The 11680-nt window shown below is 42.7% G+C and overlaps 1 protein-coding gene across 1 annotated transcript; it reads right to left on the reverse strand.

Annotated features, from left to right (window-relative positions):
• Window positions 1-5139: 5139 nt before the first annotated feature.
• Window positions 5140-10994, reverse strand: LOC133903687 (uncharacterized protein At1g10890-like). The gene is made up of 4 exons (XM_062345128.1): window positions 10828-10994; window positions 8274-8486; window positions 6608-6827; window positions 5140-5600 (listed from the first exon to the last, which is right to left on the reverse strand). Exons 1-4 carry the CDS (start codon window positions 10941-10943, stop codon window positions 5367-5369), a joined length of 783 nt encoding a protein of 260 aa, XP_062201112.1. The 5' UTR covers window positions 10944-10994; the 3' UTR covers window positions 5140-5366.
• Window positions 10995-11680: the final 686 nt, after the last annotated feature.

Consider the following 11680-nt stretch of genomic DNA (forward strand, 5'->3'; position numbering starts at 1 on the left):
TGGTTTGTAAAGCATGCACTAGAGCCGCAACAGCTGCTTTTCTATATTGTGGATGCTCCGATACGCAAGATAGGGTGCGTCCTCTCCACGTTAAATATTAGAATGTGCCAGTTGTAACCCCATTCTACAAGTGGGCAGCTGCTTTTTACTACTTGTGGTTCGGTGCAGATAGTATTTCTAGCAAGGGCGACGAAACAGCGAGCCATCAGTTGTTCGAGGAATTCCTTTGCGCAAAGTTGATACGATTCTCCGTGAAGTTTGGAGGATGGTCAATTTTGTTCCGTCCATTGTTTGTTTTGATTTCTGATCTGAGCTTTGTTCTATCTCAGATTACCGTTGTTACATTATTGAGTGTTGGTCATATTTAAGATCAATCGATCACCGATGTGTTGGTTGAAAGAGCAACGGGGTGATGTGTTTGAAAGCTCTATCATTTCTGTTCATCGATATAAAGTTGAAGTATCGTAAACGTCGTCCAACGTGGTATTTCTTTAATGGAAACGGTTATACTTGATGTGTTGCTTGCTTTGTTTAATTGCGGGACCTACTGAGTTATGTAGCGAAAATGGGTGTGCTAGCAACTACTAATATTCAAGACAGTGTTGTTACATGTTAGGAATATACTACTACAAAATAGGTCAATAGTACTTGTTCTAAAACCTCATCAGTACCGGTTTTAAATTCGACACTCCATAAGTGGCACGGATAGTCGGAGACTATCAGTGTCGGTTTTAGAACCGGCACTGATGAGGTTTTCTAGAAAAAAAAAGGTCAGGCAAACGAGCCAACTCAATGCATTGAGTCGAGCCTGCTACCGGCCCCACACGACGGAGCTCATCGTTTTCGAGGATGCTGCCGCCGCAAATCCTTGCTCCATCCTGCACAAAATGCAGGGCACGAAGGCCGCCACCACTGAAACCGACCATCTTCACCAGCGCCACTAATACTCGGTGGTCTAGTTGCTACTTCCCGCTCGACTAGACGGCGGCGAGCACCTCCCCCAGTTGCTCCAGCTTTGTGTCCCGCTCCTCCTCGCACTCGCCTTTGTCGACGAACGTGAACAGGCGGTTGCACGAGGAGATCTTATCGATGAGGCTGTCAGCCTCAGGCTCCAGCGACAGCGGAGGTAGCTTGGCCGTGCCAGGCAGCGAGCCATCTAGCTCCTCGAGCTCTAACAGGAACCTCAGCATGGTCGACCTCATCTTGGCCGACGGCGCCCTCGGCACCACCTCCGCCATAGCAGCCCCCATAGCCTCCTCCTCCCTACGTGCGTCTCGCTGTTCTCTCTCCCCACAAGTCGCCGTAAAGAGGTCATGAGAGAACACCTGAGCTCTGAAATCCTTGTCGTCGATGTTGCCTTCCTCGTCCTTGCCGCCGTTCACCGCCTCCACGCCGGATCCCACCGGCCCCGCCCTGGATGCACAAGGAGGCTGACGAGGAGGGCAAGGAGGGCGGTGAGGGGGGAGGAGAGGAGGGGGCAAGGGGGGAGGAGATAGGGAGGCCGGCAAGCTCAAGGCTGAGAGCGTGAGAGAGAGAGGGGGAGAAATGAGTGAGTGAGAGAGAGAGGGCTGCGCGTGAGGATAAGATCGAGAGCACGAGCCGGCCGGACGTCGGGCACAAGTCGAAACTATATTTCATCAAAAATTCGGGTTCGAAGGTAGTATCAGTGCCGATTAGTATTAAAAACTGGCATAGATACTGCTTATTAGTGCTAGTTTTGTCTGAATGGATGAGTGGATGTCTAATTTTGGTATGAACCGATAGTGATATCCTATCAGTGTCGATTTTGATCGAACCGACACCGATGAACCAACACGTATAATTAGTTCTGTAGTAGTGGTAATGCATAAGTGTGACTCAAATTATCGAAAACATGGTTAGCACGGGCAAGTACCATGTTCCTATTTCCTTATCTTGAATGAATGATGTATGGCATCATGTTGAGCAAACTGTTAAGTGAGCAATTTACGATCCATAAAGAAATAGCTCTAAAAATTACATAGAGTTTTCAATTTGCACCTTTTTTTGGGGGGGGGGGGGGGAAGAGGTTCTCAGTTTGCATTCCAAAGTGGCTACTCTGTCATACTTTATTAATTCGAAACAACCTATTTAGGATGCAATTAGATGATCTTGAATTGGCAAACTATTATGTGTTACGTTAGTGCAATCAGGTATCTTGCTATTACCTAATTGAGAAGATATCCAGTTTTGGTAATGGTTACAAACAACCTCCTCGGAGATTCCTTTGGTGACCCCGAGTCATCTCACTCGTGAGGTGACTCGGGGATTCCCCACTGCCGCCACTAGCCCACACCCCCCAAGATCCAGCTAGGCCACAACCACCAAGGCCGGCCGGCAATGGCAGCGTCCACCCCGTCCTCCCTCAATCCCCCCTCCCCCTTGTTGTGTGTTGCGCTCACCCGGGCGAATCCGCCCCTGTAGCTGCTTGCTCTGGCCGGATCCACGCCGTTGTTTGTCGGGTTTACCTCTTCATGGCCGGATCCACACGGATACTCACCTATTGCCGCCTGTTGGCGGTCCCTTCGACTCCGGCGATAAGCTATGGGAAGGTGGGCTTTGCAAGGCTCGTTGGTTGTTGCGGGTGTGGACTACTGGCCGATGGGTCACCGTCCTACCCAACTTTGCCTACGGCTGGGCCACTGCTACCAGCGATCCAGGTCGAGCCTTCAGCTAACCTTGGCACACCATGCACTCGGTCGGGCCATCAGTGGCTCCTAGTGCTCCTTGTGGTGGCTGACTGTTGTTGAAGACAATGTTGGTGCTACCCTGGTGGCCATGTTGTGCGTTACTGCAGGCTGGGGCTTCACACCCGGTCGTCTCTTACTGGTGGATGCATTATGCTCTTGTGCTACTTGTTATTCTCTTGCAGGTGCTTGGTCTGGTCAACCCGTCGATCATTTGGCTTCAAAGGGTTGTGCCATGGTAGGGGGAAACTAAGGGCGAAAATCCTGACAAGCACCATGTCATTGTCAACGACAGTAACGCTTACGGGCGTCATAACCTCCCTAGAGATGTCATGACGAAGCTCCCCCTAGGATCTCTTCAGGTGAAAACCCTGTTCGGCTTCCCGAACGAGCAACGGCAGTTCCTTTGCCGCCACCTTCTTGAAGGCATCATTTCAGATAATCCCTCTGTTACTTGGTATTACTACTGGCGGCACTCCTTGCAATGTCACCATCCTCCACTATTGCTCCGACCCCTTCGTTCTCCTGTTCGGTGGGGCTTCTCATCACCTTTCGGTGCTTCATGGCAGTGGCTATGTTCTGACGTCTCAGGATCCACCTTTGAGCTTGCGGTATGGTGTGGGAGCGGGGCTCCGCCTGTTGAGTTGTCAAGCTATCCTAGTCGAGGTGCTAGCAGGGTATAGTTGCTTGCGGGTGTAGCGTTGTTTGGTGTGGCTATTGTTTGTTGTGTGATTGTCGGGTTGTATGCTGCTTTTCCGTACCTTCATCGTTCAGTTATCATGGAGAGTTTGGGGTCTCTTTGTTTCTCCTTTGTCTTGCGTATGAGCTGTGCTCCATGGGTTATAATACAGTGTTTGTTAAGGTTTTGAACCCGATTTCTCTTATAAATTGGATCACTCTTTCTTCTTAATACAATAATGCGTAGCTCTCATACGTGTTGGAGAAAAAAATAATGGTTATGCACCCAATATTCACGTTGAACATGCCATATCCATCATAAGCCGTTGAATGCACATATCCTTCATGTGTAGTCTCTCATGTAATTGTACTGTGTTCACGTATGCTCAGATGGATTTTTGTGAACTGTAGCACTCACCCGACATAAATCATGCATGACAAGACCTATTGCAAGCTCCATATCTTCGCTGGCAAATGAATGCACTGGTTCATCATGCTGATAGATCAATGCTAGAACTTCGCGAAAACACTGATCTGATATTTTGTTTTTCCATAAAAGCTGTTCGTTGGTTAACTGAAAACCTTACGTACTTCGGGTTTAAGAGCCAATAGAATAAAAGAATCATGGCACGCAAGGATAGGAAAATAAATAAGAGAAAAGAAAACAAAATTGTGTTGTAGTGCATTCTCAAACTAAACTGTACGTTCTGATCGGAGCATTATCCTCATCTTCACACTTTGCGCAACGTATCCATCTGAAACACCTGCGATAATGCAATCGATTCCCATCTTTCAAAGAAAGCAAATCCTTCTTTTAGTTGTGTTTTTTCCTGAAGTAAAATTGCAATCAGAGACATAATAAATAGATTCTCTTTACCATGAACCCTACGTAGCGTCCGCGTGTAAAACAGTGCACTCAATTGAGAAATTGGAAGATTCAAAAGTCTAGACAAACCTCCAAGTGAGCACAAAGGTTCAGAAAGAACATACACCTTAAGGTAGGTTAGATGACTCCTTTCTCTCCAGCGATGTCAGGTGACCCTTTTACACATGACCAATCCAGCTCAAAAATGAAATTAGTACACTAGGCATGGCGGGCCCCAGCCCAGGTACATCAACCGCTAATTGGATAATAACTCTTTAAAAGTGTAATCAGATCGGATATGGATAGATATAGTTTATCATATATTATATTCTATATTTTTTTAGAGTTGGAGTTAAACATAGACAATCTAAGATAATTATTTTCTTTATTCTGTATTATATCGTAAATTTTTGTCTCAGAGTCAAAGTCGGAACGGATAGTCGGATACATAAAAATTTTCACTTTATTTGCATCCTCACATAACACATTAAATAATATAGGGATGTAATCAAAATAAACACAGAGAGTGATTGGTAAGATGTGAAAACAAGAGTATATTATTTATATACAGATATATGATAATCTATCTATATATTATTATATTTTTAAGTAAAATCATAATAGTTTTTCTTAACATTCAGATACTTCAGACATATATCAATCCTATCCTATATTTTTTCTCTAATCCAGAATCAGACACGGATAATATCAAATAGTATCGGACACGAATACCAATCATCCTGTATTTGTTTTGAACCCCTTCGAATGATCGAATAGTTAAAAAATATCCATCCCATTTGCAACCCACTCTGTACATCGCAATTATGGCACCTTAAATCCTCAGAAATTGCTACTGTCAAATACAGAATTCAGCTAGAAAATAGAAGATCGTGTCCCTTTGTAACCATAATCAAAGGAGCAACATTTTGCATTTGAGTTTTGCATAATCAGTAGCCACCAGGCTGATTGTACGATTGTACGGATTTCAGAAAACACTAAAAATGCAATCCAGCACAGAAGTGAGCAAGGTCTACAAAGGCAGCCACCATAAGAGCTATTACAAAAGTTATCTGCTCACCGTGGTAAGATGAGACCAGATTACAAAACTAAACACCAAGTCAATGCTGGTTCTTCGCAAGTAATTTAAGTTCTTTAGCTCTTTCTTCTTCCTCCTCCATCTTCTTTCTGCGTAAAGCTTCTTCTCTTTGCTTTTGTATCCTTTCTAGCTCCAAATATCGTTCCAACTCTTTTTGCTGCTGCTCCAGAGCTTCTTTTCTCTGGGCCTCCTCCACTTTAAGTCGGTTCTCCTCAAGCATTCTATCCAACTCCTCCCTCTCTCTTCTTTCCTGTTCCTGTGAAGTTTTACAGAAACGAAAATCAAGGGATTAAAGTTCTGAATGTTTCTTTCAAGAAGGATGAATTATAATCGATGTGTATTGGTAGATCACATCAACTATACTAAGCAAGCAAGAAAGTGTTTATATGCATTCTTGCCAGTAACCAAAAACAAAAACAAATACATGCATGTCTGCAGAAAAGTTTATCATGCCTAGAAACAGATCATAGATCAAAATCACCAATTTGTGCAAAACTTATGATGAAGCTGGATCAGTAACAGTCCAACTAGTCAGTGTTGTCCAAGGCGCTAGGTGCTAGGTGGGCGTCAGGGAACCAACAAGCACCTAGGATGCATAGGCATTGCCTTGGCGGCAGGAATTGATGGAGGATCTGAGGTGAAGGGGCAGGTGCAAAGAGGGAAGGAGAAACAGGGAGAAGATGAAGAAGGGAGGTCCCTAGCTCCCAAACTGTGCCGGCCCATAAGGCCTACAGTACTATTGAACCCTAACTCTAAAACCAATCTCTCTCCATATGCAGCTGCCACTCATGCCTCATCCCCACCTGGCCCATCCCAACACATCCACCACCACCCTCCCCACCAGCGCTCCACCTCAATCCCGCCGCCACCTCCTACGTGGGTCTTCGGAGGCAGCCGACGTTAACCCGTCCAAATCAAAATCCAAGTCAGCCGCATCAGCCCCAACTTCCTCCGCCTCGGCCACCGATTAATGTGATATCGCAGTGGAAACCAGGCACCGCCTGACTAGGCATGGCCTAGGCGGCCTATGTGGCTGCCTTCAGCAACACTGCAACTAGTAAAGCACCACGTTGCTCCAAGCAAAAAGGTCATACCCCAGTCTCCCAACAGCCTATATGGGTTAGGACCTAGGATAATATATTCAGGCTGGACATTTCATTTGCCAACAATTTACTAGCTGACTAGCTATTTTAATTCAAGCACTAATGGTGTTCTCAATACTAATGATCAGCAATAATAAGCACCGACACGAATAATGCTTACTGCTTTCTGCCTGGCTTCGTGCAAAGCTGCTTCCTTTTCTTTTTGTAGCTGAGCATCAACCTCATCAAATAATTTCCTAATACCTTCCTCAATTCGGCGTTTTATTTCATGTTTCACCTCATCAGAGTTCAGATGTTCCTCGACATTTTTCCTTATGGCTTCTTCAACTTTCTTAGCAAGCTCCTCTTCCAATAGCTTAAATTCTGCTTCCTTTTGAAGCCTGCAATGAAAAAGACGAAGTTACACAGGAGATCGAATGGTATATGCCATAGTCATGTATAACCAGAAGCATACATTATCTGACAACATCATGCTACTGCATTGAAGGAGCTGACTTCATATAAGTTCTATGTCAGACAAGCTATTCTAGAAGAACTGGGTTTTGCCTGGTTGAAACGAGTCCAAACATCCAATTGACGCTAAAGATATTAAGCACTACCTAAATGAACATAATAAGTAGAACTACAACAGTTGTTCTGTCCATCCAGGAAAACCTTAGGGTATCTTGACATCTTGTAGTGGCAAAACACACAAATAAAAAATTCCTTTTCTCTTGTAGTGCTACTAGCTAGATGATGAAGCACACCAATTGCAGGATGCAATGATAATTTGATATAGAATAGCCGGACAAAGCAGAGGAGCACGTAGCACGTCAGGGTAGGAGACTTTGCTTAAGTGATATTAAAGATGGTGCAATCCATATTGTGAAATTAAAAGTGATATGGCTGCAAATTTCACAAAGCATCAAGTTAAAATTGACTTGTTTCCATGAATGCTGTCATGTCACACACACACACACACACACACACACACACACACACGCGCGCACGCACAGAGAGAGAGAGTTTCCTTGAATAAGAAAGGGATAAATGCATCTCAGACAGAAGTATTGAATAATTTTGACAACGACAGCATAAATATCAAATTATTAACAGGAATTTTTTTGGAAACTCTGCATTAAAAACCAAATATCAACTACTTGCACAGGAAACTAACTAGCAAAAGTGACATTTATTTTGAAATAGGCACGAGTATAATTATCTTTTCAGGCTTTTAGCACATGATGTCCTGGATGCTCAGTATGGCCATGAGCATTGTAGACTCCATTGTTTAGAAATTAAGCATATGCAAGTTTACTTCAAGCATGGATCTGATAGTCTGAATGCTTCAAGCAATTCATTGAGAGAGCTTAAGAATCAAGTCTTAATGAGGTTTGATGTTTAATCTTGTTTAGAACTCTGAACTGCATTTGATTCATATTTCATCAATCATCCAGGTATGATGTTTACTGTTCCAGTGTAGGGACACTATCACAAAATAACAAGATGTATGAAAATATCCATTCAGATTTTGATCATGGCATCAATATTTTGATTACACCAATTTATATCGCTGATAATGTGTTATGGCCGGTGGGCCCTAGGATTCCTTGCCCATAACCATAACCATGATTCTTCGCCTATTAAGTTAGACAGGATTAGATTAGGGAGTTTCCAGAATATTCCAGATTGTAATAGCTTTCTTAGGGGTCAAGTTATCCTCTCTATACAAAAAGAGGAAGTCCAAAGACATATTATAAAAATTAAGAGGTAACAACAGCATGTGGGATGCAAAAAAGGCAATGTGTATGCATAGATGCCAAAAAAAAAAGGAACAGAATTTCAACCTTTTCTTTTCTTCCTCCTCCTTCCTTTGTTTTTCAATCAAATTGTTTTGCTCTGATCCATGGCTTGGACTGCAAGAGTTATTTACAAGAGAACTTGTGCTGCTCCGACTTCTCCGTCTTCTGTGTCGCCTTGGTGATGTAGGGCTTCTATGCCTCCTAGGAGTTGGAGAGTAGCTCATATCCCATCTTGGAGAAGGAGACCGGGTTTTTCGCCTAACAAAGGGGAAATTAAATACCAAAATACAACATAATGCTAAAATATGTTGTAATATCAATAATTGCAGGTAGAAGAGTGGGCATGTCAGAACGCATTCTAACAATGAAAAATAAATAAATACAGATGGGTCTGCATGTCCTGCAAACAAGCATGCCAAATATGCAAAAACAGTAAAATGCAACCATTCTTATTAGAAGGCTGATTTTATTTTTTTATAGGAGAAGGCTGATATTTCTGTAGCACAAATGTGTATCGACTGGATCTACCATAACAAAATCTAAAGAGCACATGTGGACAACAAAATGAATAACATTATACTAAGTTATAGAATAAGAAATGTCGACTTCAATGATTATTGATAATTGAAAGGGACTTGACCAGAATGTTTAGGAAATGGCATTGCCTACGGTTTAATAAAAGGCAACAGAAGTGGAAAACCAAGCAAATCAGAATCACCTTTTGCATTTGAATATTTTTGTGTGATAGTTACAAAAGGATGTTCTGAGTGAAGCAAATATCACTAGTCTTTTCATGTGATAATTACACATGCATCAACGATCACCTAATCTATATAAATTCACTAATCATTCATCCCATTGTAACAAAGAAGTTTTTTTTGTGTGATAGTTATAAATGCATCAACAATCACCTAATCTATATAAATTCACTAATCTTTTATCCCATTGTAACAAACAAGTTTTTTGTGTGATAGTTATATATGCATCAACAATCACCTAGTCTATTCAAGCATCGATGTTTACCATGATGTTACTTACATGTGAATCCTAGTCAAACCCATTTACGACTATCATGGTGAAACAACAAACAAAATCATGGTAAAACAAACAAACACAAACATACACATTGTGTACCTTAGTTTCTTAGACATTTTAATATCCATACCAACTATAGTATGTGCCTACAGTTTTGCTGCAGCTCTAAATAAATTCTAGTTATGCCAAATCGGAATTCAGTTCGTGCTAAGCAACTCAAAGTTCGCACTTAATCAATATTTTTAATTTGAAGCCAAACAAACAAGAAATGATTTTGAAAACAAAAGGGGATTCAAAGCGGTGTTTGTTAACTTGATCAAGGTAGACATCAGGTTATAAGGCCACTCCCAACGCTTGATGTCTATAGTTATTTATTAGAGAAGAGAGAATGCAAGAAATACATGCTAACAAACAACCTTTCCAATACATAATGTCTATAACTTGTACCTAAAGAGCTTTCTATGACCAATAGAGAAATGTGAGAACATGTACCGAGGACACTACTTTCCCCCAATGCATATTTGGTTGTTTTCTGTCTCTTGGATTTCGAGCCTAGCTTGTTTCTTCCTGAAAACACAAGCTCTTTCTCTTTCCTGATTCAATTGATTGCCACATCAGCTTTCATCCTAGGTGGACGTGCATTAAATGTCTAAGATATGAGCCAAAGTGGAGCACTGGGAGTAGCCTAAGGGCCCTTAAGCATTCATGTAGGATGCAGGAAAACAGAAGAAAAGCAAAGCAACATGTATTGGGAACTGAAGTAAAGCACGGTACCAGTTTGGAAAATACGTGGTTAGAGCAGTTATTGAAGTGGTAAAGGACACCAGCTTTTGGGCTTAATGGTGTAACTGATTCAGGACATATTTCAGCTTAGAATGAAGGGTACGCATGATCCCTCTGCTACATTGTATATAAATAAGTTCTTGCCTCCTCGAAGCCAAGCATGTTGCTTAACAAAAAAAAAATATTATTCACACCAAATTACAGAATTTACTTTATCTAAACTTTAAATTTGACTTCAATTAGCATTTTTTTATTTGGCTGATATACACTAGATAGAGACCAATCCTAGATATGAAGTTTAGATTTGTATGGGGTTGCAATAGGGTCGGTAACCCTAGTTGCACGTACACAAAATACCATGCCCTTCTAGCATTGCAGAGGTGACATACTGTACATAATGCCCATCTCGAGCCTTTCTAAAACAGCTCTTCCAGAAAGTATTGGTTACAATGAAAGGCAAACATTATCTGTTACGCATCACATCATATGATAGATTGCAGAAAGAACATTCCTGCACGCTCTATGGATTTCAGAGATTGGCCAACCTAATCGGCTCCTTCATTTAGCATTCCACGGCATGTTTCAATTTCAGGTGCCTTTACTAATATCACATATTATCAAACCCTTTTTCCGTTAATTTTATTTATTCCAGCCGCAGCACCTAATAGGGAAAATTTTATCCATCTCTCAAAAATCATGCAGCAGAAAACCTAGGTAAATCAGGGAGGATTTTTTTTTTTGGGGCGGGGGGTGGGAGTGGCGCGGGGGCGAGGGGGTGTACCTGGAGGAGTAGGGGGTGCGGCTGCGGTCTCGTCGGTTTCTCCGGCCGCCGTACCGCGGGGAAGGGGAGCGCCGGCGGTGGTAGGACGGGGGCGACCGAGACACCGCGCGAGGCATCTGGATGGCGGCGTCGGGCTGGGAGCCGTCAGGAATTCAGACTTTCAGACAGCAGAGGGGAGGAGAGCGTGTTTATTAGCCTTGGGAAGCGGTTGGGTTCATCTTGGACGTCCGCGGATCATCAGACGACTCCAGTTGATTCCATGCTTGCTTTGCCGTCTAATCGGTGCGCCTTTTACTTATCAGACGCTAATCAGTGCTGTTTATTTTTAATTAAGCTTTATTCTTTGTAATCATGATTAAGTCTTGGACTATAAAGGCCTGTTGGGAATTCTGTAAGGGATTAAGTGATGACCAGTCTAGAACATTAGTCTAGTAGAGTAAAGTAGCTATAGCTCCTCATTGGATCTCTCCTATCCAATCTATCAATATAGCTACTAGAATTTCCACTCCAAATCCTTTCTGTTTCGATTTGTATTCGAGTTCGTTGTTGCGTTTCTGTCAAAGGCAAGCGAGCATAACGATTCTTGGCAAAATTAGCACTGAAATCGACTTTGGTGAAGGTTTCAAGACACGTCCTTGTGTAAAATCCCTAATTTGTCATTGATTTGGATCCGCGGTGGTGACGGCATGGATCGGGATTCAGGCAAGGGTTGTAAGGTAGGTCCTTGTGTAAAATCTTCGGAGCCGGTCTCTTGATCTTGGCGGCGGTAGACTGGTCTATGGGCGGGTATTAGGGAGGAAAGGTTTCTGAACCAGTCCCACATATTGCGAGGGCAGCGAATGGAGATGGTGGC

This window comes from Phragmites australis, chromosome 21 (assembly GCF_958298935.1).
Source record: "Phragmites australis chromosome 21, lpPhrAust1.1, whole genome shotgun sequence".
NCBI classification, from domain to species: Eukaryota; Viridiplantae; Streptophyta; class Magnoliopsida; order Poales; family Poaceae; genus Phragmites; species Phragmites australis.